At 52.7% G+C, this 27730-nt stretch overlaps 1 protein-coding gene across 2 annotated transcripts; it reads left to right on the top strand.

Moving 5' to 3' along the window:
- Positions 1-26418, top strand: LOC111851227 (chromatin remodeling regulator CECR2-like). 2 transcript variants are annotated; one of them, XM_072716112.1, is made up of 18 exons: positions 1-280; positions 14219-14313; positions 15498-15681; positions 16520-16647; positions 16785-16871; positions 17586-17641; positions 17834-17994; positions 18648-18737; positions 18826-18982; positions 20789-20918; positions 21345-21382; positions 21485-21576; positions 21677-21803; positions 22361-22752; positions 23093-23239; positions 23333-24122; positions 24336-25809; positions 25940-26418. In XM_072716112.1, the coding sequence occupies exons 1-18, from the start codon at positions 161-163 to the stop codon at positions 25995-25997; spliced, it is 4326 nt and encodes a 1441-aa protein (XP_072572213.1). In that variant the 5' UTR covers positions 1-160; the 3' UTR covers positions 25998-26418. The 2 variants fall into 2 exon arrangements, with proteins under 2 accessions (XP_072572213.1, XP_072572181.1); XM_072716080.1 differs by having other exon boundaries at positions 23090-23239.
- Positions 26419-27730: the final 1312 nt, after the last annotated feature.

Here is a 27730-nt window from a genome sequence, read left to right as displayed (position 1 = left end):
TCTCAGGGTTGCAATGGCAACTGGCCGGATGGAAGGTCAACAACAGCAACTTTGTTTCATCTGAACAAGTTATACATTTAAGCGGCGTTAGGCGCGTTAGGCTGATGCTGACCCGCTCTTCTGATGTGACAGACAAAGTTAGAACACTTGCAGTTGGAAGATGTCCCAGGGATGTACAATTTCTGTGGAAGAGATCCAGTCTTGGTGGGAAGTCCCCGCCATAGCGCACTTTTGCTCGCTGTTCAGGACAGCATTCAATCTTCCAGACTTTGAAATCGAGGTAAATTTGATGTGTTCATTTGCTCTTTTTTTTGGATATTTTCGCTTCACACATGCACGTCGCTCGTCTCCTATTCACTCGCCCCTGAAACCGTGAACAAGCCCACGACTAAACAGTTTAGAACTTCTGATATTGTTTGCTAGCCATAGTTAGCTAGTTGGGCTAATTATTTTACCAACCAGAAGCAGTTAATGATGGTCTCCTGACGATCGCAGCATAATGTACAGATAGTATTAATTTGCAGACGGGCGGTGCACCGGGCATTTCGCATGTACGTTTGAAACGTGATTTCTGCGTTTTCTTAATGAGGGCTTCTGATGGATGCGGTGCGGCCATGTGCTTCGGCGACTCCCGTTTGTTTTCCTTTTTTGTTCATTGCTGTTTTTGTTTAACGTCATGAGCAAACTGGCAAAATATTTACCCCGCGATCGGCAGCCCTATATGTTGCGTTCACATCTCAGCACTTTGTCAGGATATTAAAGCCGAATTGTTTGTTATTCCGTCACGCCGGACAGACAAATGTTTTCGTTTATCTCGCAGTTATTTACTGCCGGAGAATGGAAAGCGATCGGCGGCCGCTTGTCTGTTATTTCCTAGAAAGTCGCTAGTTTCCTTGTAATTTAAGGGGAAGAAAATTCAAGTTCACAACAGGGAGGCATTTTATTGTTGCCCGTCTATATGCCCCAGTTCGGCTTTGTTACATTCATGGTTAAAATATACGCCGTCACGTTCATCCAAGGCGTACTTTGACTTCCATTATTTAATCTGCTGTAATTTATTTAAGGCTGAACTAAGTTCAGATGTCGGAAAGGGTTTATTGGAGCCGGGATGACACGCGTGGTATTATTTATGTGCAAATAACTTGTGTAATTCATCATGCTTCTGCGCGTCCTATATTAAAGTCATCATTATGAATCCGGTATATCGCTGTTGGAAGTTTAACCAGGCAATTATCCCGGATTGCTTTGCCTGAAACGAACTCTGTTAGAGAAATTGAGCTTGTTTGATCTTTCTAAGAGTAATGGGACAGGGGAAAAATGATTAAGGTCAACATCATGCATCAACACCCCCCCCCCCCAAACAGCCCATTCCTCCTCTTTGTTATTGGGGTGAGGGGAGGGGGCGCGACCACAGGCTGTTTTTTTCAGTTTGGGAGAAGTTGGAAGTCCTTTGCTTTGTTAATAAGCTTGCTAGATCTTTGCAGCGTCGGCTTTTGTTAAGATGGAAATCGGCAGCGATCCAGGTCTGCCTACATATTGATATGCCGAATTAAACGCACAGGTAGCTGTTTTAACTTTGTTGTCCGGGCTAGTGGGGGATGGGGGAACATCATGTTTTTCACGATGGTTTGCTTTCCCGCCGTGTCGTCTTCTGTCGCCCCCGATAAAGACTTATTTAACTGATAAAACTCGTGAACGCGCTTTAAGGGACCTGGTTCCAGGATTATCTTAATCTGATTAGTAGGCTCGCTCATCCAAGGTGACACGCAACGTTCACAGCAAATTGAATGCCGTCATTTATCACTGTCAGCCTTGTTTACATTGCCACTTTGTCAAAAATACGCCTCTTTTGCCTCTTTTGGCCGTAAGCAAACAACACGGGCTGCTCCCATTACGCGGTAACGGCGCTGAAGTTAAGTCTGCCAGCGTCTCGTCTAACACCTTATTTATAAAACGGCACTTTTGCCAGGATCACAATCTCAAAATGCACGAAAAAAAGCACTTTCCCCACCTGGCTATAAGGTATTAATCAATGGCATGAGTATAACTTGACCTTACAGAGGGCTGTAGTATTTTAAAGTCCCGTCCTGGAGGATAACGCCAATGAACTGATAATTGGGGGTGACGACAGTAAGGCACATTCCGACACATCTGGGTGTGTAAAGGCTGTAAAGCATAACCTTTTATCCGCTAAGTAGGAATGCCTGGCCGCTTACTCAGTGCTGAGGCACAGACGTTTCCATCATGTGAAGTTGTCCGTCCGTCACTACGACGGTTCGGCGAACAGCTGATGTATCTCCCTGCTTGTCCTCCTCTGTCCTTTAATTTCATAAAAACCTCATTAAAACCCACGCAAATGTAATCATAAAGCTAAATTACTACTCTGGGTAATTATGCGGCTACAGTCACCTGGTGGTCTTTATGATTGACGGGAGCCTGGGAGTATGTGCACCGAGGATTGGTTTTATTAAAACAGTCTGTAAGTGATTTCCCCATTATCTCAGATTTCATAAGATGCTGTAAAGCTGTGTGTTTCCATTCTCTGCTGACTTTTCATGCTTCCTTTTGACCGCTTGGTTGGAAATCTGATCTCGGGCAGGTTTTTACAGGCTCTGACTCGTCAGCCGTGGCGTTTGTGGGAAGCCTGAGTGGTCATTTTGTTTTGGACATAACCATGTTTCTGACTGTGGGTCACATGACACACACACACACATACGCACACAGGCACGCACACGCACAGGAGAAGTTAACACAGGCCCTCTGAAAACCTGCTTTTAGACTGATGTTCTCTGGGGGTGGGGGGGTTACAGACACTTAAAAGGATGACACTGCTTCACCATTAAAAAGCAGGCAGTGGGGGGCTCGCCTGAGTCAGCGCCGGGCCCCTGCTGGTGCCTTTGACACATTCATCACTGTCGCTGAGGCGCGATTGATGTAGTGGGAAAACAGCGGAGAATTTTCTTTTATTACGGGGGAGATCCACGTGCTGGCAGGCATGAAGGGGGGGTGGGGGGGGCTTTCTGGCAAGCTCAGTCCCCTCTGAGGAAGAGATCTGTCTTTCAGCAATGCTGAGGAGTTTGCCTGACACATTTCATTAGTCTAAATTCGGTCATGTGATTTTAATGAAGCATCACATGATTGGCTGTTTATAGCACATGCATCTAAATAGTTGTCCTGTAAATAGCAGGAGGCCAGCTCAGTAAATAACGCTGAAATCCAGGTCTAAGCGGATCGGATTTGCCCCGCAGGGGGGCGGCCATCAGGCGATTCGGGGTAGGTGACCGCAATAGGACATTGCCTCCGTCAATGATCAACAAGGGACGGGCGAATGGAAGCGGAATGTCACATGGGGGAAGCAGGCGGCTCTGACCAGACACCTCAGCCTCTCCTCTCCTTACGCTCGCTCTGAAGTGTAAATTACCAGCTCGCTCCTTCTGAAGATGCGCTTTACCGCCTCAGCGGCTGGGGATGGCCCTTAAGCCCCCCCCCCCCCCCACTCCTCCTTTTCCTCCCCCCATTGAAATTTATTTAGGATCTTGCAAGAACCTTAAATACTTGCTCAAACCTACAGGCTGTAATAATGAGGTATAATTTTTGGTTTATTGTGTTACTATTTGTTGACTTTTTGGTTTTTTTTGGAGAGCCTCACCCCCCCCCCCCCCCCCCCCACCCCCAAAAGGCTCTTTGATGACAGCTGTGAAGCCCCGTAACCCTGGAAACTCCACCCCATCCACTGAGGCCTCTTGCCTTGAGCGAGCGCGTTGTCGGCGGAGTCCTTTGAGACCTTGCTCCTCAGTTCTGGCCTGTTTACATTGCGTCACGCGCTGTGCTGGTGTGCGGGGATAACGCGCCGCGTGACCCGAGCCCGGCCCGAGGCCCGAGGTGGCGTGCTCTTATCGATCTGCTTCGTTGTCCTTCAGCTGTTGGCCAGTCATTGTGAAGGTCGTGAGGAGGTGTTGGTTCTTGCTGCCATTCGCTGCATGTTAATTCTGTTTATTTCTTTGGTGCAGTGTTTCCCAACCCGGTCCTTGGGGACCCAGAGATGGTCCATGTTTTTGCTCCATACTGGGGGCTGGGAGGGAGCAAAAACATGGACTGTCTGCAGGACCCCAAGGACTGGATTGGCAAACACTGCTTTAGTGGATTGTGGGTCATACTGTAGAGTTGTTGGCTTGTTGAGCAAAGGCTTGCAAATCGCTACTTGGTCATCTATCTATGACCCGTCCAATGCCAAAACCTCAGCCAGGTTCTGGTGTTGTGGAAAACAGACCCTTTGTGTCCGGAGAGAGTCCTTTTCTTCATGAGCCGTGCTGCTTGTTGTGATGTATTTGGTCGTCTTCCTCGGGGGAGGGAAGTTCTTTAGTTCTTTGGGGTGATTTGACCTCCTGGCAAATGGCTCCAGTACCTTGAATAAATATTTCCCAGCTGTCCTGGGGTATCGATCCCGCGGTGACGCCGGTGTTTGTCCACGCCGCCCCCTGACATCCCGCTGGGCAGATCGCACTGGCGGCCATAGCCCCTGCATTCCCGCACTTCCTGTCTCTGCGTTCCCCACGGGGTCTGTCGGGTCTGGGCCGGCCTTGTCATTCCCAGACGCTTCCCGTAGGGAAAGCGGGGTGTGATTCGCGCGGGAGGCGGGTCATTGCCTGGCGGGAGCGGGAGGCGCCCTTTCTCGCCTTTCCGTGCGGAGCCAGCCTCTGATTGGTTGGTACCTCGCGGAGTGGTGACAGGTTCCCCGATGTGGACTGCGGAGCTGCCACTATCTCCGCCTTTGTCCCTGAGGTTCCGGTGTGCAATAATAGCCCCCACCCCTTTTGGCCGATGTACAAATCCACTCCTCAGACATTGTTCTCCGTTTACACTCCAATGTCTTTCCCGGAGCCCCCATGCTCCGCAGGGTGAAGACGACCCCCCCACCCACCCACAACCGGTTCCATTGTCTGGGCCCAGCATGCTCTGTTACGCACCGCCGGCATGCAGGACCACTGCGAGCCCGACCCCAGACTCCCCGGCCCGTGCCGGGTGCTCAAAGCCTGCAGTTTGTGCGGGGGTGGGGGGGGGGCACTCTTAACTAAACTCTACCCGCCTGTGTGTTTGTTATCACGATGACATCTAGAGGGCGGGAATGGGAGTGGGGGGATTTGACTTACCTGTGGTTATTCTTGTATCTGCAAGGTGTGAGTAGAACGTGGGGGCGCTGGGTAATCTAAGGGGAGACGGATTAAACATCTGCCCAGAGTTATTCGACAGTGACCGCTCTTACAGCGCTCGCTCTCTCTCCCACACTCACTCACTGAATCACAGTAAACCAGGCGTTGGGGAAGCTGGAGCCCCCAAACCCCCCCCCCCCACATAAACCCTAAGCCGGCTGAGGCCCAGGGCCAGTGAGTGCGCTGTACATGCAGTACAGGCCTGGGCCCGCTGAATTCTGGGAATGACAGGCTCTCTCCCTGACCGACTCCGCTTGCTTTTTGTCCCCGTTAAATCTCTGGGGGTGGGGGTGGGGGGCACGGCTGCTGCACCTGTTAAAGCCCCTCCTGGCCCAACAGGCCCTACGCTTCTGCTCTGAACAGAACATCTACTCCCCCCTGAAAGTGTCTACAGGAGGACCCCTCCCGCACCACCCCAACAAAATGGGCTGTTCTCTGAATTTCCAGTCCTTCTCCTCCCCATTGTGTGAATCCATGTTGTATCTTGGGCCTGACCTGCCCCCCCATCCCACCCAGGGGGGGGGGCAGACTCTGTGCCAGCTCTGGGTGCCCCGTGTCCCTCCCGAGGCCCAGTCTGGCTCGGCCCTGGCACCACCATGACTAACACGCAGATGGTGGCTCTCTCTCCCCCCGCCCCTCCCCAGAGGGTGGAGGTGCCCTGGCTAGCCGCTGATGTCGGTTGAGGGTGCGTTTATGCTGGGGGGGGGGGGGTGTTATGGCTCCTGATTGTAAGGGGGATTTAGCCCCATTATGTTTGGGAGGGAGGAGCTGACGACAGGCTTCCTCTCAAAACAATAAGCATCCTGACGTATTGCTGATTAATGCTGTGCGAGATTTAGGTTTATTTTTAAATAAATGAGATCCCCCACCCTGCCCCGTAACTTGGAAAGGACGTCCTCTGAGAGGAGGGGGTGCGGCCCTCCAGGCTCGGGGGCCACGGCTGAGGGCCGCAGTGGTTTGGGGAGGAAGTGAGCTGACCCTCCGTAGCCCCTAAAGACACCCCCCCCGTACGGCCATATCTCTGAATGTGGTCTTCCTTTGGTAGCCCCTCCCCCCTCCCAGAATCCATGTGTCTGGCAAACGACCACGGAACGCAGCGGCTGTGTTGCCCATGCACACCCACCCACCCACCCACCCACGCACTCACTCACGCATGCGTGCAGGTGCTCAGCTATGCGGCCCAGCTGTGGAACCGCTCTGCCGGCGCCCCCCCCTGGCAGGTGCCTGGTATCTTGCCTACGTGACACCTGCATATACTGAGTTTGCACACATTTCACTGGTTTGTGCCCAAGCACTATCACACATGCACAAACACACCCACAGGTACGTACAAACACACACATAGAATCCCAGACGCAAACACACACGTGCACACAGAAATCCACAAGTACAAACACACACATGTAAAGAAATTCACACACACACACACACACACACACAAACACACAAACAAACCTGCACGCATGAACCCGCACAGCTGAACTCACACATGCAAACAAACACGCACACAGAAGCCCGCATGTACACACACATTCACACGTTCCCGCTGCCTGCTAATGTTTCCCGATTATGCACAGTCACTCACGTGTGTCCTTGCCATCTTTCCCAAACACTCAGCTCTATCCTAGCACCCTCGCCCCCCCCCCCCCCACCCCCCCTGCAGGCCTGACTGACAAGTGCGCACAGCGGTACGTGCATCAGATGGTTTGGCAGGGTGGGGTGGGGAGTGGGTGAGGGGCTGGCCGTGAGCTGGGGTTTGTCCCAACTCTGCCCCCCCGCCCCCTCCATTGTTGGAGCTCCCCGCGGCTCCCCGTCTCCAGTCTGTGGCGGCCGCGCCCCCCCCACTCCCAGGGATTCAGATTGTCCCGCATATCAGCGGTGCGGCGGGAGTCGGGGAGAAGGCCGGCCTGCGGCTAAACCTACTTAACTCCCATCCCTGTAGTTAAGTGTTGATCCATTATTACTTTGGCCAAAACGTCTTCGTCCTCGTTTCAATATGGCCGCTCAGAAGCCAGAAATGTAACAAGGCTGTTTTATTGGTGCGGCGTTGGGTAGAGCCAGACTGGAGCGAACTTCTGTTTGCTGAGGAGTCACCGATTGGGGAGGAAGGGCTGTTTTGTTTATGCATGTGATGCAATAACCTGTTCGGAGCAGGTAAGGGGAAGGACTACGGCTCCCTCAGCCGGCGTGGCAACCGACAGGAATGTCACCCCACGGGCCCGGGGGGAGCTGGAGGCACCGGCTTGGGGAGTGTGGGAGGAATGGGGTGTGTGTGCGTGACTGGGGGGGGTGTGCAGCACAGCAGGAACAAAGAACTGGAGCTGATCGGCTCATCTGTTCCGGGGAAGCTGGTCTTTTGTGGGGGAACATCAGTGGCTCTGTAAAATCCTTTTAGCGCTCTGGGCTGGCGGGGAGCTCTGGGAGCTCTGGGAGCCGTTGGCCAGGCCCTCGGCCTGTGGCAGCCCACCTTCCTGCTCACCCCCCCGCGGGTCCCTTCAGACGAGCCAGCTGGGCCCCCGTGCGGATCCGCTTAGCCACCCCCCCCCCGCCTTGTTTCCATGGTGCACGTGTCACCTGATGGCCTGGCAAAATGTCCTCTGGGGTATGGCCCCAGCCTGACTCGTAACTTTGGCCCGATGTGGTGGGACAGACAAACTGACCATGTGTGCCGCATGCCGGCCATTATCTCAGCTGGTCCACACACTGTTCGCTCCTCATGGGACGTCTATTAATTTTACCTGGAGCCAAATTCGGCTTTTTGTCTCCAGGCGGTTTGACCGGTTTCGCCAAGGCAGCTTGATTGCCGAAAGGTCTCAGGAGTCTAACCTCTGCATAGCGGCTCCTGTGAAGCACTGATCACTCTGAGAGAGGCTGTCCGGCTCGGCTACTGCAGCGGAAGCCAGTTTGCTCATGGCCTGCTTGGGTCCGCTAGCCACCGTGCTCTGAGCTCTGTATCGTCTGCTGGGCCTGTGTTCAGCTTCTCCCTGGGGGTGAGGGGGACTCAGCCTCTTGATGGTCTTCACATGCTGCCCATTGACATGTGGACACCTCCACACATGCGTGCACCTGGCCCTGACACTGGGATACCCCCTTCCCCCTCCTAAAGAGGCTTCTGGGGTCTGACTCCCGATTGAACCCTCCACTGAACTGGGGCTCTTGGTTTTGGAAGAATGTAGAGAGAGATGTCCAGATGTCTAGTGAAGGCAGTCAGTGGAAACTTTTAAAGTGCTCTTGTCCTGGTCAGTCGATTTCCCCCCCCCACACCCCCCCCCCCCCCCCAACAAACACACACATCCACATCAGGTCTGTGCTCTCTACCCTTGCCAGTGAGGGGGAAACTCTCTGTGAGGCATTCCAGAAAGTACCGGTATGGGGGAGGGTGGAGCGGGTGGCCTGAGGAATGTGCCCTATCTGGACCTCTTGCATGGCCCCCCCCCCATTGTCCCCTGGCCCCTGCTTGATAGACGCTGCCTGCAGGAGGGATGCCGGATAGTTAGAAGCTGTAAGGTTTCAGTAAACACCCCACGTCTAGCGGGAGGTGCATGTTTCATGGGAGTGGGTCCCCACCAGGTCCCAGGACGTCTAGCGGGAGGTGCACGTTTCATGGGAGTGGGTCCCCACCAGGTCCCAGGACGTCTAGCGGGAGGTGCACGTTTCATGGGAGTGGGTCCCCACCAGGTCCCAGGACGTTTAGAGGGAGGTGCACGTTTCATGGGAGTGGGTCCCCACCAGGTCCCAGGACGTCTAGCGGGAGGTGCACGTTTCATGGGAGTGGGTCCCCACCAGGTCCCAGGACGTTTAGAGGGAGGTGCACGTTTCATGGGAGTGGGTCCCCACCAGGTCCCAGGACGTCTAGCGGGAGGTGCACGTTTCATGGGAGTGGGTCCTCACCAGGTCCCAGGACGTCTAGCGGGAGGTGCACGTTTCATGGGAGTGGGTCCCCACCAGGTCCCAGGACGTCTAGCGGGAGGTGCACGTTTCATGGGAGTGGGTCCTCACCAGGTCCCAGGACGTCTAGCGGGAGGTGCACGTTTCATGGGAGTGGGTCCCCACCAGGTCCCAGGACATCTAGCGGGAGGTGCACGTTTCATGGGAGTGGGTCCCCACCAGGTCCCAGGACGTCTAGCGGGAGGTGCACGTTTCATGGGAGTGGGTCCCCACCAGGTCCCAGGACGTCTAGCGGGAGGTGCACGTTTCATGGGAGTGGGTCCCCACCAGGTCCCAGGACGTCTAGCGGGAGGTGCATGTTTCATGGGAGTGGGTCCCCACCAGGTCCCAGGACGTCTAGCGGGAGGTGCACGTTTCATGGGAGTGGGTCCCCACCAGGTCCCAGGATGTCTAGCGGGAGGTGCACGTTTCATGGGAGTGGGTCCCCACCAGGTCCCAGGACGTTTAGAGGGAGGTGCATGTTTCATGGGAGTGGGTCCCCACCAGGTCCCAGGACGTCTAGCGGGAGGTGCACGTTTTATGGGAGTGGGTCCCCGCCAGGTCCCAGGACGTTTAGAGGGAGGTGCACGTTTCATGGGAGTGGGTCCCCACCAGGTCCCAGGATGTCTAGCGGGAGGTGCACGTTTCATGGGAGTGGGTCCCCGCCAGGTCCCAGGACGTCTAGCGGGAGGTGCACGTTTCATGGGAGTGGGTCCCCACAGGTCCCGGGACCTCTAAAGGGAGGTGCACGTTTCTCAGGAGCTGGTCTCCGTAGCTACCAGGACCTCTGACAGGAGGTGCACATTTCTTGGGGGGCGGTCCCCATTGGTGTCCCGGGGGTTTGTAGCTCACTGTAGCTGTTCTGTCTTGACCTGCCACCCTCAGAAACTTGATGAAATGTTCAGGTGGGAAGATCACTCGCTCAGATTACAATGTGCTTTAGCACATTTATCATCAGCAGCAGATTCCTCTGTTCTATAGGTTTGCCCGTAATTGCACGATACAGGGTCTACATGCTTTTACTAATATTTATCCCTACTGGTGCACAGTTGATGATGCAGTAGGGCCTTTGCTCTACTGTCATCCTTGGTGTAGATCTATGATTAAGGGGTATTAGGATAGGGATAGAGCTCACTTCGCGCTCTCAGGGTTAGGCACACCTCTTTGTTTCATCCTGGTAGCTAGAACCCAGAAGCATTTGTGTTGACTTGCTGCTACTCCAGGTCTGGTTTTGGTTTTGCCCTGGCCTGGGGTGGGGTGGGGTCCCCCCAGGACGGAGATCCCTGTTGTTTTTCTTCAGCTGTCAGTTGATGTTGAAGAGGCCCCGAGGAGCTGAGTTAGAGGAAGGGGGGGTGGGGTTGTTGTTCCAAGCCCAGTGGTGGGAGAGTGTGGCCCCCACATGAGCCCTGACACCCCTCCCCCTCTTTGCCAAATGTGTTGGTCCTGTGCCTCTGCTGAGCCCTGGGAGTGCTGATCTCGGGTCAGCCTTGCTCTGGGGCTGGCGATAGGCGCGAGGAGCACTTTGTTTATCCTCCTGCTCTGGCCTCTAACAATGGCTTCCGTTGGAATTGGACTCGGATATGGCTGCCATGTGGCCGAGCTTGTGGTGCTCGCCTGTCAGTCTGCATCTGCTTATCTTCACATGCAGCGTCCCTCGCCGGTGCCGCGGAGTGCCAGAGGCTCAGGGGACGCCAGGTTGTGTGGAGGTTGTTACCGTGGCTCGGTGTTGGGTTTATGATCACCCCTTGGGAGGGGTGTGGAGGCTGTGCTGCAGGGGTTTGAAGGCCATGCCTCAGTGTGCGTTGTGTGTGCATGTCTCGCTGTCTTTTGTTTGGGGGGGAAATGGGGGGGAAGTGAGTAAATGTTACAGATGCGGTGACTGCTTAAAGGCATTGTGGGAACAGCACCATGAAACAAAACGCCTTCTTCCACTTCTCACGTTTCTTTTATCGCGAAGCACCAAAACTTTTCCCAGTTTTATCTTTTTCTGCAGTTTTGTTGGAGGTTGGGAATCACGTTAAACTGTGAGCTGTTGGGAAAGTCCCCACGAAGGTATCCACATGTGAGATATGTCCGCTTAAGTATTTTAAAAACAGCTCTGTAGTTTAGGACGATGGCATTATGGTTGTATGTTTACATTTTTCATATTTATATTTTAGTGTAGAAAACCTGTCGCCTCCAGAATATTATCCAGATGTCCCAGGTGCAGCCGCACAACGTTGACGGCACAAACCATGAGTGTTTCCTGTGTGGAGGTGTTCTGGGGCATCCAGGCAGTCGGCAAGGCCACACACACAACCACAGGTGCTGAGAGCCTGTTCAGCTTGCAGAGATGGAGGTTCCGGCTCATAGGAGCCAGTGAGGAGGTGGGCCTGTTTGTTCTGACAGTGTGCTGCTTAAAGTTTATATCTGTGGAACACACATACACACACACACACAGACACACACACACACTCATACACACACACACTCTTCAGCAGCTGAGCAGCATATCAAAGGTGGCCTGCCTGCTCTTAATTCTCACACTTATTTCCCCCTTCCGGTGCTGGGTTTGAAGTCTAATCAAAGTGCTGATTACGCTCATGGACGGACGGGCTGCCGTGTGCTTTGGGAACCGATATGCGACGGCCGGTGTAATTGGTGTCCTGGGGAAGAGGAAGCTGGGCTGTGACAGCATCCCTCAGACCTTTTTCAGAAACCCAGACACTCCCAGTGTGCTCTTATACCCTGTTTCCACCAACACTGAGATGGTGCTGGGCTGGTTCTTGTTTGGTGTCTTTTGATAACCTTCCTGCATTTCCACCAGTTTTAGAAAAGAACGGAACAGAAATGTTCCGTAGGTGCAAGTGAGAGTAAAATCAAGGTTCACGAATATGAATTTTTTATTTATTTATTTTGATCTGTTTCGGACATGGTTATAATTCATAATTAACTCTAGCTAACAGATTGTTTATTCTGTGGAAAATGATCAATGTAACGTTCCTTTGCTAAGCTGGCAAGCTGTCACTGCCAGCACCGGTATTGGACTAAACTTTATCGGTTGTGGATTGAGTTTTCCAGCTATCTGGAAGATGTGGACCTGATGTTTTGGTTCCAGTCTTTTCTGTGGTACCATGCTAGACTCTTTTTTTTTTTTTTTTTGGCCCATGGCCAGTTTTTTGCAGTGGAAATACAATGGAACCAGTTCCAGATCTCTGGCACCGCCTGTGGAAACGGGGTAACGGTGTTTGATCTAGTGGCAAGGGGCTGCAGAAAGAAGCAGATCAGAGACTTCACTCTATAAGAGTAGTGGAAGCTCCTTTCTCTGGTTTTGAAGAATTGCTGATGAACCATGTAATGGCACTTTTCCACGGTCACCAAGAACCACGCTATACCTGAACTGTACTGACCGTTTACCACTGTAAATTATTGTACCTGAGCTGTCCCCGCGCTGACATGGTGCTGCTTACTAGCAGGGTCAAAAGCATGAGCAAATCGAGCTGGTTGTGTCACCACCATCTGATTGGTGGGATATACCATTGATCTCCGTCAATATGCATGGATCATTTTGAAGGCATATTCTATTACTCTTTATTAATAGTATCATATCATGATGTACCGGTGCATTCCCAAAAACTCCGACTACCTAATTAAAAAGTTTTCTTGAACAGCTAAAAGGAATGGATTCGTAATGCAATGGATGCTGAATGCTAATTCAGATAGCGTTTGATGCTAATATAACGCGGCTATTGTAGCAGACATGCTAGTGGAAATTAGCACATAGTAAATCCATGATAAACACCATCTGAACAGTAAATAAGCACCTCTTCGGTTTTATGTCGCTGTGGCTCTCCAAACCTGGCGATGCCTTTACTGAGCCAATCCCTCTGCAGTGGAAAACCGAAGCACGCTGGAACTGCACTGTAACTAGTGTCTCTCCACAGTACGGCTTGGGTACGGCTCGGTTCCTGGATGCTAGTGGAAAAACGCCATTAGTGCTAGTTTTGCCTTGCCTCCCATTCTCCTCATACATCATATTCTGTGCCTCTTATCAGCTATAGATCCAAAGATGGGCACCCTAACATTTTTTATAGTCAAACTGGTCTAGAGTCTGTTAGCGTTGTCATGATGTGTATCCACTGGAGTTCCACAGTAGTATTTACTGCACAAACCTAGTCTGTGTATGTGTGTCTCCAGTCGTCAGAATGGGGGTAAAACTGTGGGCTGTACATTTGTCAACGGCCAGTTCTAAGAGCCGAAATTCTGTTTGTGAGCGGCTGTGTGTGATCATGCTGGCCTATTGTTATCCCAGTGACCGCCACTTCCTGTATCCGGGCCTCCCTCGCTAGCCAGTAGCCTGTACGGTGAGCAGCTTTGGGGGGGGGGGGGGGGAGGTGGGAGAGGCAGTACTTGTTTCCAAAATACCCAAGTGTTCCTGCGTGTCGCTAGTATACAGCTGAAGGTTTGGGTGTATTTCAGCACCAGTGGAGAGGCTGTTCCTTGCCAGAGAGCAGCAGGTAGTTGTGAGAATGGGGGGGGTGGCAGGGTCTTGGTGACTGCCACGCCTCTGCTCCGTCATCGGGGGTGGGGGGATACTTGCCGACTTATTAACGCTTCATAAACGCTGAATGGGGGCCACACAATGCTGAACTTGAGCCGTGCACACCGACATGAATGCCTACTGAATGAAGGCGTCCCCTTCTGGGTTCATTGTGTATGTGCTTGACATTTAGGGTTTGATAAAATTGATAGAAGCGCCGGATCTGTATTGACCCATGTTTTGGGTGCGTAGGCTGCAGGCTGGGTGAGGTGAGCTGATGCAAAGCTTCTTTGGGGGGGGGGGATGAGCTCCCAGTCTGTCACAGCTTCAGCTCCGAATGACAGTAAACATGCGATGAGCTGAGGGTCCTGGGAAATGCGCCCCCTGCAGGAGAGCTGAGAGAGAGCTCGTCACTCCTCCGGCACTTTCACTGTGCCCTTTTCAGCTGCCGCTCCCAGCGGGGTGTCGGTCTGCCTTTTAACAGATGTGCTTGTCTCTCCTCTCTCTGGGACTCTCTCCATCCCCCATTTCACGCCACCTCTGCTCTCTTCTGTCCTCGCAGGAGCTGGAGGAGGCACTGCTGAAGCAGGACGGCGAATTCCTGGCTGAACTGATCGCCTCGCTGCTGCAGGGCTGCTATCAGCGCACAGACATCACGTGAGCTGCCCCCCCCCACCGGTCTCTGCCCTCCCCAGCTGGCCAGTCTGTGCCGGCATCTGACACACTCTCACGCTCTTTCATCCTGCTCTTCTCCCCAACACCTCTTTTTGTTCTACACTGAAGCTTGACTACGAGGTCCAGGAAACGACTATAGGTGTTAAGCCTTTACCTCAACGCTTGCGGGAAGCTTCAAAACTCTGCTGCATTTTTTTATTCTGGGTTCTGGTGGCCAGGATGTGTGTGGCTAATATCCTGAAGATCAGATTGGTTCAGAATACCACTGTGTGGCTCAGGTGTCCACACAGTGTTCCCAGTCCTGTGGAAGCAGGGTGGGGGTCTGGTCTCTGCGTTTTGGGCAGGACACTTTATTGGGTCAGACAGCTGCTGGCATTCCCGACGTAGCAGAGGTTCCCCTGCCCATTCAGGAGACGCTTCTTTCATCCGCACGCGTTAAACGCCCAGTCAGAGAAGAGCTGGGGGATGGGGGTGGGGGGGGCGCAGCTGTGAGAATGCACGCTGCTCTTTCAAAATAAGCCATTCTCTCTGCCCCACTGCCCCCCCCCCTGCTCGCCCCTAACCCTCGCGCTTGTACTAACCCCTGCCCCGAGCCCTTGTTTCTGTGCATTTGAGCAAGAACTGAAGGTCTTTGCGGGTCCGAATGAATCAGGCCGGGCTGACCTGGAACCAGCACAATTACCCGACCCACAGCCAACCAATAATGGGCCCTGACCCAGTACGAAAGAAACGGCTCTCGCCGCATTGCAAGGAACCTCTACAGTATGGCAGCATAAATTAGACTTTTATTAGGCTTCCACAAAGGCGCCAAAGGAACTCACACATAATGTGTGTTTTCTAAAACAAATACCTTGAAAGGGCGCCATTTGCAAATGAATGTGTTGTGTGTCCCACCCAGTGGATGGCTCAACATTAATGGTCCCACGGTGATGTTAAAAACCAGTTTGCTCTGATGGATTTTCTCTCAGAAACAAGAGAAGGCGTCCATTTTGTTGTAGGTCGTAGACACTTAGAGGAGTTCTGGGTATTTCTAGAAAACCCTTTCTGCAAAATCACGTTGACTTGGGCTGTGTTTCGCTGTGTGGCCCGTATTGGTGCCCCAGTTACTCCTCTCCTCCTCTGGCCATTTGACGCACGGCTTAGCTCTCTGTTCTTGCTCCCCTCAGACCCCAAGCGTTTAGCAGTTACCTCGATGACATCATCAACTACCGCTGGGAGCTGGAAGAGGGGAAGCCCAACCCCCTACGGCTGGGCCCCTTTGAGACCCTGCCGACTCGCACGCAGGTGGAGCTGCTCCACCGACTGTGCGACTACCGGCTGGATGCGGCCGACGTCTTCGACCTGCTCAAGGTGCCCAAAGAGCGACATAAGTGAATGTGGACTTCCTGTGGGGGCAGTGCAGGGTCAGGGTGGTAAATGACTCCCCAGGTAAAATGGTGAGGTTATAAGAGAGCTGTGATGTGCTTGTGAACATTCTCTTAAAACATAATTATTAAACTTTTTGGTCAGAATGGAATACTAATGTGATTGAAACACATTTATCTATCCTGAAGATATTGGTGTGCATCTTGCTGCTGTGGGTATACACATGTATATTGGTTCACACGAACCTGTCCTCCAGCCCTCCTTTGAATTCTACTGGTACACATGTGAAGCTTTCTCATATCATCGCTTTCCAAGGAAGAACATCTCCTAAAATCCTTTATTTTTTGAGCAAAAACTGCTTTCTAAAATAAACCTAAAACAACGTACTTAGACACCATTGTCACCACAAATAGAAACCTATCTTTACACAGCAATCAGTGATCTGCTTAATGCTTTAAATGGACCTATATGTATTGTCAGCAAGCCAAACAAGATACAAATTAATCTCGCTTTGTATTCATAGTTAACAATTACGCGAGCTAGCTATCAATGTTATGTTAAGATTAGCAATATGAAGTAACCCTTATGATCCTTACCATCATGAATACAAGTGTTAACTAGTACAAACATAAATGCTAGTTAAACTGATGGCTTAATAAAACATCTGCTCATTGGTAATATTTCATTTATAGTAAAAAAAACAACAAAAAGTCATAAATGACAAAAAGTGGATATATTCAGTTTTCATCAGACAGCAACAAAATGTTCCAACGGACTAGTCTGTGATTTTGAAGTTCAGTCTTTTTCTTTACTCTTCTCCCAGGGCCTGGATGCAGACAGCTTGCGGGTTGAGCCACTGGGGCAGGATGGAAGTGGTGCCCTCTACTGGTATTTCTATGGCACACGCATGTACAAGGAGGAGCCGGTTAAACCAAAGCCGGGTGAACTCTGGTACGGAGGCCGCGCCTTGGGGTGGAGAAGTAGAGTAGAGAGCACTGCTATCGGACATCGCCTCTGATACTGAATCCATGATTTGTATCAAGGTATTCTGATAAGGTGATTGATGACTGGCTGTCATACCTCAACAGCGAGGTACCTGAGGTCAGGGTGCCGGAGAAGAGGAAGAGAGGAAGACCACCGAAGAAGAAGAAGCTGGAGGAAGAGAAACGTCTGAGGTAATGCCTTGCTGGACAGATGCCCTGAAACATTGTACACTATATGGCCAAAAGTATGTGGACACCAGCTTGTGCAACATCTCATTCCAAAACTCAGGATATTAATATAATGTTGGTTGGCCCTTTGTTGCTATAATCACCCCTATGAAGACCTTCCGTTAGATGTTGGAACATTGGTGGTGGCATTTGCTGCCATTCAGGTTGGGTGTTGCTGTTGGGTGATCAGGTCCGTCATGTATGTCCAACCGCTTCGTAACTGAACTTGCTCCCAGATTTCTGACCTTCACAATCACTTCCCTTGCGGTTGACCAGGGCAGCTCTAACAGGACAGAAATGTGGTGAACTGACTTGCTGGAAAGATGCCGTCTGATGATGTTGCCAAGTGGAAAATCACTCACCTCTACTGTTGAACCATTCTGTTGTATATGTTTGCTGTAGGAGAATGTGGTACTGGGTAAAGAAACACACACCTTTCTCAGCAATGGATGTGACTAAATACTGTAATTCCTCTGATTAATAGAAGTGTCCACATACTTTTGATATATAGCGTAGCTTATAAACGCTTCTCCAAATCATACTTTGGGACCTTGACTCGCAACATGTCTGTCTGCACTTCTTAATGTTCAAATCGGAGCTGAACGTCAAGGAAGCTTAGTGTCCAGGAAGCGTAGGCGGCGTGGCGACTCAGTGTGCAGTGTGCCTTCTCGTCCTCAGTGAACTGAAAGCTGTGGTGGAGGAGAACGGGGTGGACCCTCTGCGGCTTGGCTCCGGTTAGTCAAATGCCTCATGCTTTCCTTGTTGAGGTTCCTTATTAATAATTTTTATGTAGCAGTTTCATTTTATGTAGGTTTAGGGGTGTATGGGGTGGAACCCTAATGGTCGTTGACAAAAGGGAAGAACCGTTGGGGTTACCATTTGTGATGGTGGTGCCACGTGCTGATTATCCTGACTCTCTCCTGTAGAGCGTGAGCGAGGTGCTTGGTCTCTGGTGTGTGACACAGAGGAGCAATGGGTCAAGTTGGCCGACAGCATCAAGGACAAGTCCTCTCCCCAGGACCGGCACCTCTACCGCATCATCAGCCAGAACTTCCTGCCGGAGATCAGCAGCATGATCGATCACAAGGTGCAGCTTGCAACAGCCAACCGTGACGCCACGCATTTGAAGTGGGCACGGTCCCATGGCTGCCTGTGTCTTTCCGGAACTCTCAGGTTCCATTATCTCTTGGGTTATGTGGGCCCAGGAATGCTTGAGGCACCTTATAGTTGATGTTCTCCTGTAGAACCTTCAGGAACATTGAGATGGTTAGGCTTGGCCGTGTGATTAGCAGGCCTGCTGTATTCCCTTCGAGAGAAGTGGTGGCATCATGTTCCAGTTCTCATGCATAGGAGTCTGTGGTGGGAGAACATGTCATGCGTACAACCCTCAGTAGCGTAGAGTGAACTCCCCTCTTTCTGAAGTTATTGGTTCATTCTACACATCGAGCCTGAGGTCGGTGTACAGTGGTGGAAATATGCCTACTCCAGTCAAAATTCAGTGGTTTGGTAAATGGACTGTGCTTAAATAACAGCTTTTTTTAAATGATATGTGTCAGTATAATAACTGCACGGCCTTTGACTCCCCTCCAAGTGCTTTAGGAGATAATCACTATAATTAAGCCTTTGGCCGCATGTGCCGGGTTTGTCCCCAGGGGTATGACCCCCACAAGCTCCCCAGGTCATGCTGGAATGGTATGGTCTGCCCTGTGTGCGTGACCCTGAGCTGCTCCTGCATTGCAGGAGAAGGAGCAGCGAGAAAAACGGCTAGATTCCACACCCCTGCACAGCTCCCACCGGCTGCCAGCAAAACATGTGACCCACAAGGAGGAGGTGAGAGGAAGCCTCCTACTGGCCCCCTGCAGTGGAGGAGGTGGTGCTAGGAGACATGGGCACTGACATGTGCATACATGTGTCCCAGGAGGACCAGACAGCCACCGAGCGGGCAGATCAGCACAAGCGGAAGGAGGATGACGCGGATCGCCAGGCTCTGCTGGCCGAGCAGCGCAAGGAGGAGGAGAGGATGGTGCAGGAGGAGCGGGAGCGTGAAGAGCTGGAGCGGGTCAAAGCCGTGGAGGGTAAGGTTTGAGCTCTGGAGGCCCTTTGGATCCTAGGGAATACCCCCCCCACTAGATCAAGGCGCTTCAAATAAGGCATTTTGGCCCCTCTACCTCATGTAGAGTTAAGGTACATCCAAAATCACATACTTGCTTGCTAAGTAGTAGGCAAAGTATAGTATGCAAAGTGCAGCATATCCAAATCCACAGTCTGGATGAGACGGTACATGAACGGTACACGGATAACATACTACATTCTGGCAAATGCTCAGTATAGACGAGACAGTACATGAATGGTAACCAGGCGACATCCTACATTCTGCAAAATTCCGAAGTGTACAGCCGATGGTGCAGCAACTAGAAATGAAGATTGTCACTTGCAGTGTTAATTTTGACAGCAGATTTCAACTTAGTTTTAGTCAGTCTTTTGACTAAAATGCAATTTTAGTTTTAGTCATATTTTAGTCATCTGTTTTGTTTTAGTTTTAGTCTAGTTTTAGTCGACTAAAAAGCATAAGATTTTAGTCGACTAAATCTACTGTAGATTTAGTTGACTAAAATATATTGGGTTTAATTTAAATGTAATTTAGTTAAACCGTGGTAATATACAAAATATTCTAACTTAAAATTAAATAAAGCCAAGTCTCATTAAATATGTGGAATATCGTCTTTCCATAAAAACCAAAAATTAGATATGCATTGTTTAGAACTTGCATATGACATTCTTCATTCTGTAAAGCAAAAGTGCAACTCCAAATTATTTAAAAGAAAAACTGTATTTGGCAGTAATGCCATTGCAAATACTGCATGACCTGAAAAAATTACCTTGCAGATGTCGCTTTAGATTTGTTGTATTTTTACCAGCGATTTCCGCTCCACACGGTTTACACAAGGTCTTGTTTGTCTTGACATCAAACGTGAAATTATTCCATATATCATCTCTTCTTTTTCTCCCAGCCATTGCCATGTCATTTTAGTTTAAGTCAGACAGACACCCACCAATGTATGCAAGATGTACTGTCGCATCTCACGTCGCAAGGTGAATCAGTATCTTAATTTTCCAAATGTGCGTGTGCGTCTCACCGCGCCACGCACCAAGATTAATTCTGATTGGATCATTTCCAAAAACGTCCCTCACTCACATTTTCGTCTCGTTTTTATTAGTTAACGAAAATGTCAATATATTTTTATTTTAGTTTTCGTCATCATCACTTAATTTTTATTTAGTTATCGTCTCGTTTTCGTCAGTGAAAATTTGTCGTTGACGAAAATTATAACGAAAATATTTCGTCAACGAAATTATCACTGGTCACTTGCTCAAATTTTTGTCGAGATGGAGGAAATGCAATCTCTGTACAAATTTAAGTAGAAAACAATACCCTGTTACAGAAGTTGCTCATGGGTTTTTTTTTGCTGGGGTCAAGCTACATCCACGCCAGGTAATATGCAAAGTGGCCACAGCAGTGAGTCTGAGTGCATGCATATTATTCACATGCGTACATACAGTATGTACTACGTTAGTGGATGAGTAGCAGGCCTCTCATGAAATTCAGTATGTGCTGTGTAAGTATGCCATTTTGGATGCACCCTTAGCCATGCTTATTTGGTGTGAAGGTGAGGCCTGACTTTGGGTTCCGGCAGCAAGTTCTGTAGGGAAAGTGAGATGGTCCACCCTGGTCCTTCTGTAGAGATGCTTATGCCCAAAGCCACTTGTCAGGGTTGGATAAAAGGCGACTGCGTATAAGTGCCATTATCAGTGTGTCATGGACGGTGGCCCTACGCCCTGTCATTCACCTCCAATGACGTTATCCTGTGTCCCGTCCGCAGAGCGCGCCCGTCGACGGAAGCAGCGGGAGGAGAAGTCCTGGCTGCTGTCCCAGGGCAAGGAGCTGCCTCCAGAGTTGCTCCATCTGGAGTCGCACTCGCCCATCCGTCGGGCACGGCGCACCAAGGAGTTGTAAGGGCTCTCCGCCAGTCTCCTGCCTGGGCTCGCTATGTTGCCGTGGCTATGGTTACCACTGTAATCCACAAATCTACATGACACCGCCCCGCCCCCCCCCCCCCCGCATAAATCCATATGACCCCCATCCCCCATCATAGCTGTGGTACCCGTTACCACTGTAATAGCAAGTCCTGGTGACCTGCAACTACGTTGCTGGTTCTCATTTAACCCCAGAAATCAGCCACTGACTAATGTTGATCTGAGCTTCTAACCTGGGTTGTCGGATAAAAATCAGGTTTTAAATTAAAACTCGAACCTCCCCTAGTTCCCTGTGCTGTTAATGTCCACATTTGGGGTTTGTCAGTAGGGATATCAATGAATGTGGCATCTGGTTTACTACATTTTTTTTTTTTGTTCCATCTTTCTTCTTCTGCCTTTTAGCTATGAAATCGACGACGATTACACAGCATTGTACAAAGGTACGCCAGAAGCCTGTGTAATATTGGTGATGTATCCATGTGACATCTTAACCTGGTGTTCATTGGGTGAGGGATTCACCTTAATTTCTGATTGGTCTCTAGTACTGGAGGCTCTGAAGGCACACAAAGACGCGTGGCCCTTCATGGAGCCCGTGGACGACTCCTACGCCCCTAACTATCACGAGATCATCCAGGTAAGTGTGAGAGACTGGCCACAGCCCGCACAAACCTAGGAGACATGAATAAAGTAGCCAGTGGTCCTTATTGGAGAGAAACACTGCTTGTTGTGTGCAGAGCCCAATGGACCTTTCCACCATCGAGAAGAAGCTCAACGAGGGCGAGTACATCGCCAAGGACGAGTTCGTGTCCGACGTAAAGCTGATGTTTGAGAACTGCCAGGAATATAACGGGGAGGACAGCGGTAAGACTCGCTGCACTCGGTTCTGTGGTTTACTGGTCATGGTGGGAAAGTTCTGGCCCCAGTGTGGACTCTGAGCCATGGACTGGGAGACCTCAGACGTATGTAGGAAATTCATGTCCTTCAGTAAGAGGCCTTGGGCAGATGAGGGGAGCTTGCTTGGGTTAAAGGTCTCTGTGGAACGTGGGTCTGTAGGCCATGTGACTTTGATTAATGGAGAGCGAGTAGATGGTCCTGTGAACTGGGGCCAGGCTTGGTGGGGGCTCTGCTGAGAGGCATTCCTGCCCGGTCCCTCTAAGGAGCCTCTGTGGAGCCAGCCATCCGTCTGAGGGCCTTCTCAGGGGAGGGGTATGGGGGTCAGAGGTCACCATGGGGCCCCCTGACCTGTTCAGTGATATACATATGCTGAAGAAACGAAGGCCTGTGTGTTTCTGTGTGTGTAACATAGTGAAGGAGCTCTGCTTTTTGTCTAACAGTCTCATGGGTGTATATATACATACACACACACACACACACACACACGTGCATAGACATTAGCTCCGCCCCTTCTTGTTTCCTAGAATACACCATGATGGCTGAATCCCTGGAGCGGTGCTTCACCAAGGCCCTGCTCAAGCACTTCCCCTCGGAGGAGGGAGACACGGACGAAGAGTTCCATATCAGCAGTGAGGACAAGGAGCGGAGGGAACGCCGGAGGAGCCGGGTGCAGCGCTCAGGGGGACAGACCGGACTCGACAGCCTGGTCCGTGCCACTGAGAAGCCGGCCCGGCGCCGGCGAGACTCCCAGAGCGGGAAAGGGGGCCCCCCTCAGGAGGAACACCGGCAGAAATCCAGCCCACCACCCCCCACCTCTCCATGGTCCAATGGGCCCCTGAGAGGTCCACCTTTCCCGGCGGGACAGCCGTGTCCTAGAGCTCAGGTCGGGCCCAACTCCCTTCGTCCAGCACAGATGGTAGGTGCCATTGTCACCTCCCGTGTGGGGCTCATGGGGACTGTCACAGTTATGCTGTCACAGGAAACTATAGCAAGGCACTGGGGGGGGGGGGGCGGGTTAAAAATGACACATTAGCCAGAGAATTGGTTAAAGTTGTTTTGTTTTTTTTTAGGTCTGTCCCTGACATTTTTTTTATATCCAAATTATGTGGTTTGGCACAATAATGGAAAGACTGCAGGCAGGCTGATGGTGCCACCTTGTGGTGGGTTGCTTGGTGGCATGCATGGTGCTGATGATGGTGATGATGATGATGATCCATACCTGGTGGCTCTTCCTCTTGCCCTGCTCCATGAAGCAGCAGCTCCAGCAGCCGTCTGGCCAGCGCTTCATGTTCCGCGGGCAGAGACCGCCAGACCCGCAACCTGGAGGGTTCAGACCAGAAGGCCTGGTGAGGTTCGGGCCTGGGGGGCCAAGCTCGTGGCACCTCCCCAGCTTCAGCGTGCAGGTAGGGGTGTCGTGGGCGTCTGTGGGCGGGGCCAGGGAGCTGGCTCACCTCTTTGGCCCCAAGTTGCTCATCCCCCCCGTCTGGCTCTTTCAGCACCCAGCTGGACAGGAGCAGCACCTCGGCCCCCGCTTCCCCATGGATGCCAAGCCCCGGCCGCTGCCTCCGCAGCACCAGCCGCCCCATTCCTACATGGGTCCCACTCATGGCCCTTCGCTGGGTCCTCGGCCGATGGCTCTGCAGTCAGGGGGTCTCTGTAGCCCGTCACAGGAGGGCAGCTTGCACCCGGCGCATCGTCGTCCCGAGGGCCAGGTTGTGCATGCCGGGGGAAGCCGCTACCCAGGTCCAGATGTCCCACCACAGCATAACTCATTCAATCGCTTCTGCCCCCCTGTGGAGGGGATGCCCCCGGTGTGGTCTGGGATGGGCGGCCAGGGACACGAGCGGCCGAGTGGCCCAGCTAATGAGGACCAGGGCAACCTGCCCCCCCAGCTGCCCTTTGCCTCTGGGGTGGGCCGGCCCCTCAAACCATGGCCAGAGCAGCCGTCCAGGTACCCTGCCCTCAATGGGCCATATCGGATGCCTCCTGCCCACTCCCCAGGGCCTCTGTCACAGCGCCCCCCCGGGCCACCCCACGAATCGCGCCCCCTGTTGGCATCCATGCTGGAAAGCCCGGAAATGATCGCCCTTCAGCAGCTGTCTGCCTCCTCGAGGGCCCCCCCTGCCGGCTCCCCCCGCCAGCCCCTTCCACAGCAGCCCCCGCAGGCAACCCCAGCCCCCGGCCTGCACCCCAACTTGCCTCCACTCGAAATGCGGCAGCATAGCCTCTCCGGGGACAGTGGAGGCGACGGCCGCTCTGCCAACGACCTGGACCCCGTGCCCAAAGGTAAGTCGGGGGAGGGGGCAGCTGCGTGGGGGAAACGCAGCCCTTGGAGCGAGCGAGCCGCCTGTATCGCACACTAATTATTTTCACAGCGAGAGGCTGGTGGAATATTCATGAGCTGAACGGTGTCCGTCTGTTTTGGGGGGGGGGCATGTTTTCTTCTTCCAAAACAATGGGAAAGTTTCCATTTGCTTTCTGTGCCCCAAATCTTGCCAGGTGTGACCCCCGTCGAGCCCCCGGCGGCCATCCAGCCGGCCCGAGTGGGACCAGTGCCGGCCAAGCAGGAGCGCCGGTCCGTCCCGAGCCCCACAGAGCACCCTGACCAATCCGGCGGGGGCCTTCAGAGCCCGTCTGGCCCGGACGTGAACAGGCAGCAAGAGCGGGGGAAGGGAGAGCCGGCGCCGGGACACCCCCAGGGCACAGAAACGTGTGACAGGGAGGGGAACCGCGTGGCACAGCCTCCCCACCACCAGGCATCCCAGAATGCACCTCGTCATGGTGCGGCTCGAAACCTGCCGCATGCCGGACGCCCACCCACGGCCCCGGGCCATGCTGCTCCGCGGCCCCCCGGGGACAGGAGGCCAGGGGAGACCCCAAACGGCAGCCCTGTCCCTCAGCAGCACACCGGCCCAGCCATGATGAGGTCACCGGCACCCCCCAATGGCCACTACGAACAGCCCACTTTCAGCCCAGAGATGCAGCATCCTGGCCAGGGCAGGCCCCCACATGGCCCCCGAGGGCCAGCAGCATCTCACATGCCCCCCCACCCCCAAGGGCAGGAAAATGGGGCCATGGTCCAGTTTGGCATGGGCAGTACCCCCCATGCACAGTACCGCCTGCCCGTCGGACGGTCGCTGCCCGCGTCAAACCACCAGGCTTTCCCCAGCCAGCCCCTACAGCAGACTCTGAACCCCCACACTGGCCCTGCCCAGTATCCTTCATATCACCGGCAGGGGGCGACGTATCCCTACCACATGGCCGCCTCCAGCCACCAAGGGAACTCCAATATGTTCCCACCGTACCAGCAGACGCACTACTACCCCCAGGCCCGGGGTGGCTTCCCATCAGAGGAGTGGCACGCTGCCCCCTACCAGCCTTGCCACCCCGTGCCCTCCAACGCCTACGTCTCCGCCGGCGCCGCCCCAAATGGCCCCGGGCACGTTAAGGACAGCGGCATGTCCCCGGAGGGTGCGGGGGGCTCCTTGCTTTCCCCAAGCCCCCGGCCTGAGGGCCCCCGGCCTGAGGGCCCGGCAAACAGCCGGGAGTCCGGCAGCCCGGTGAAAGTGGCTCGCGTGGAAGGAGGCCCCGACCGATCCGAGAGCCCCAAGGAGATCCTGGACCTGGACAGCCACACCGCCATGGCCCGAGGTCGATCCGGCCAGCCCCCCTGCGCCCCTGGCTTCCTGTACGACCCCCGTGCCATGCATCCTGGTATGCAGCAGGGCGGCGCCCCACCCCCCCACATGATGTCTCACCCTCCCTATTCAGCCCACCCATATCCCGGTGGTCACTATGCCCCTCAGCGACCCCACCCGCACCTGATGGAGGCCCTACAGCGCCCCCAGCACCTGCCTTATCCTGGTGGTCAGTCTCGCATGGCCCCATACAGACACCCTCAAGCTGGGGGCCACTTCCAGGGCATGATGGTCCCCCAGAGAAGCGTGGTGCCTGAACACTACCTTCACCCTGGGTAAGGGGAGCCACCGCACTCTTTTTGCCAGAGTTTATTCAGCAGATGCTAGTCCAACCCGTAGATGATCCACCAGAAGTTTCATATGATCAGAGATTGAGGCTCTTTTCCGTCCCTTTTTGCCCAACAGGCAGCAGGGGATGTGTGCCGGGTCGCCCAGGGATCACAGCGGCAAGCAGGGCGTGTGAACAGTCCATGGGGAAGTGAGGAGCCGGAGCTCTGCGGCATACGGCCCCACCGTGGCTTTTACCGCACGCCGAGTGAGTGGAAGTGAATGTGGCGGAGCTGCCTGCCTGTGTGCATGCGTGTGGAACGGCCCGAGCCATCAAGCAGGACACACAGCCTGTCTTTACTGCATCTAGAGAGATTTACCTGTGTTTTACTCCCCGCGGGAGCATCTGTTTGCTGTTGAAAGCCAGCCGTCAGTCCAGCACCCCTCCAACACTGGAACGGCTCTGTGGTCACACTCAGGTCCACGGCAGCTGGTACTTCTGCGACTGCAGTGAGTTTCTGCCGTATCTGAAGCGCCGAACCCCAGCCTCTTGGCCTTTTGTGTACTTGTTGAATGTATGAATGATATATTGGCAGCATGTGGCCCCTGTGCGGGCGCTCGGGGGGGGCCCTGTGTGGGCGCTCGGGGGGGGGGGGGCCCTGTGTGGGCGCTCGGGGGGGGGGGGGGGCCCTGTGTGGGCGCTTGGGGGGACCCCTGTGCTGCCTTGCCTTGTTTTGACACAGCTGTGGTGTCCCTCCAATTTTGCCTTCACTGTAAAAACGTTAAATCCGCCTGCTTCTGGGTACTGCACTGGATTATGATACTTCAGATACTGGAATTAGTGGCCTTGGATTTATTTATTTTCTATCTTTCGTTCGACGCTCTGTATATACAGCGTACAACGTTAGTGTTTATCTCTTCAGTTAAGGTGTACAAGTGACCATAGACTACATTTTACATTGTCTTACATGCATTGAACTCTGTGTCCCTGGCGTGTTCTGCTTAGGTTTTTAAACTGTGTCTTTTTAAACTCTTGTAGCTGCTTGTATGATACATGCACATTTCATTTAGGGTTAGTCATAGTGAGTAGATTTTTGCAAGCAAACACCCGCTTTTTTGAAGCTGAAAGTCCTCAGGGTATAGTGTTAATACGGGTATTTTAAAATGACTTATTTGATGAGTAACTCCACATCAGTTCATGCTGACGAGGTCCTGCTGGATTGTGTGTATGTATGTGTTTGTATATAAAATTTTATATATATATATCTTCAGTCTACTGCGAAGATGACTGCTGTCTTCACTGGACGCTTGGTTGCGGTCTCTCTGCTCTGTAAAAATCTGGGGAGTTTCAAAGGTTTGGAGGTGGTATTCTGACTGCTGGAGAGCAGGGAGGGGCAACGTATCCTGGTTTAGGAGGACGAGGACTTCTCGAGGCGAACCGCTGCATGGAGTGCTTCTCCAGGATCTGTCTGTGGCGGACCTCAGACGACTCCATGGTCTGGGAGTTTTTACTTTTCGTGTTTAAGTTACTGTGCTGTTAATGATCATTTCTGGACTATGGCGATCCCTCCATGGCATTTTCATCTACCTCAGAGGGTTTCCGGCTCTCTCGCTTATCGCCCTGCCCCCATTCCCACCCTCGACCTCCTTGGCTCCACAGCCGCCCTGAGCCACTCGGGGCCTCCCGCTTCCCCCCTCCCCCCTCCCCCCCACCCCCCCTTGCTCATGCAGGTGCCACAGGGTTTGAGCCAAGCCTGGCAAAGGAGTGTCAGTTGTTCGAAGTATTTGAGGATTCCTAGGACTTCAAAATGATAACTCAGAGGGAGAGCTACAGTTTCTGTACCTGTGAACAGACGTTCCTTTGTTGCGGAGTAAAGCAAGATGACGGAAACATTCAGAGCCATCCATCATACAATCTTTTTTTTTAAA

This window comes from Paramormyrops kingsleyae, chromosome 1, assembly GCF_048594095.1.
Source record: "Paramormyrops kingsleyae isolate MSU_618 chromosome 1, PKINGS_0.4, whole genome shotgun sequence".
Taxonomy (NCBI): domain Eukaryota; kingdom Metazoa; phylum Chordata; class Actinopteri; order Osteoglossiformes; family Mormyridae; genus Paramormyrops; species Paramormyrops kingsleyae.
This window is presented reverse-complemented; position numbering and strand designations above follow the sequence as displayed.

Coding starts and splice junctions, on each gene's coding strand:
- LOC111851227 (XM_072716080.1), top strand. CDS start 161: ATGTCCCAGGGATGTACAATTTCTGTGGAAGAGATCCAGTCTTGGTGG. Junction 16,872..17,585: donor GAGGAAGAGAAACGTCTGAG/GTAATGCCTTGC, acceptor TCTCGTCCTCAG/TGAACTGAAAGCTGTGGTGG. Junction 17,995..18,647: donor GCAGCATGATCGATCACAAG/GTGCAGCTTGCA, acceptor CCTGCATTGCAG/GAGAAGGAGCAGCGAGAAAA.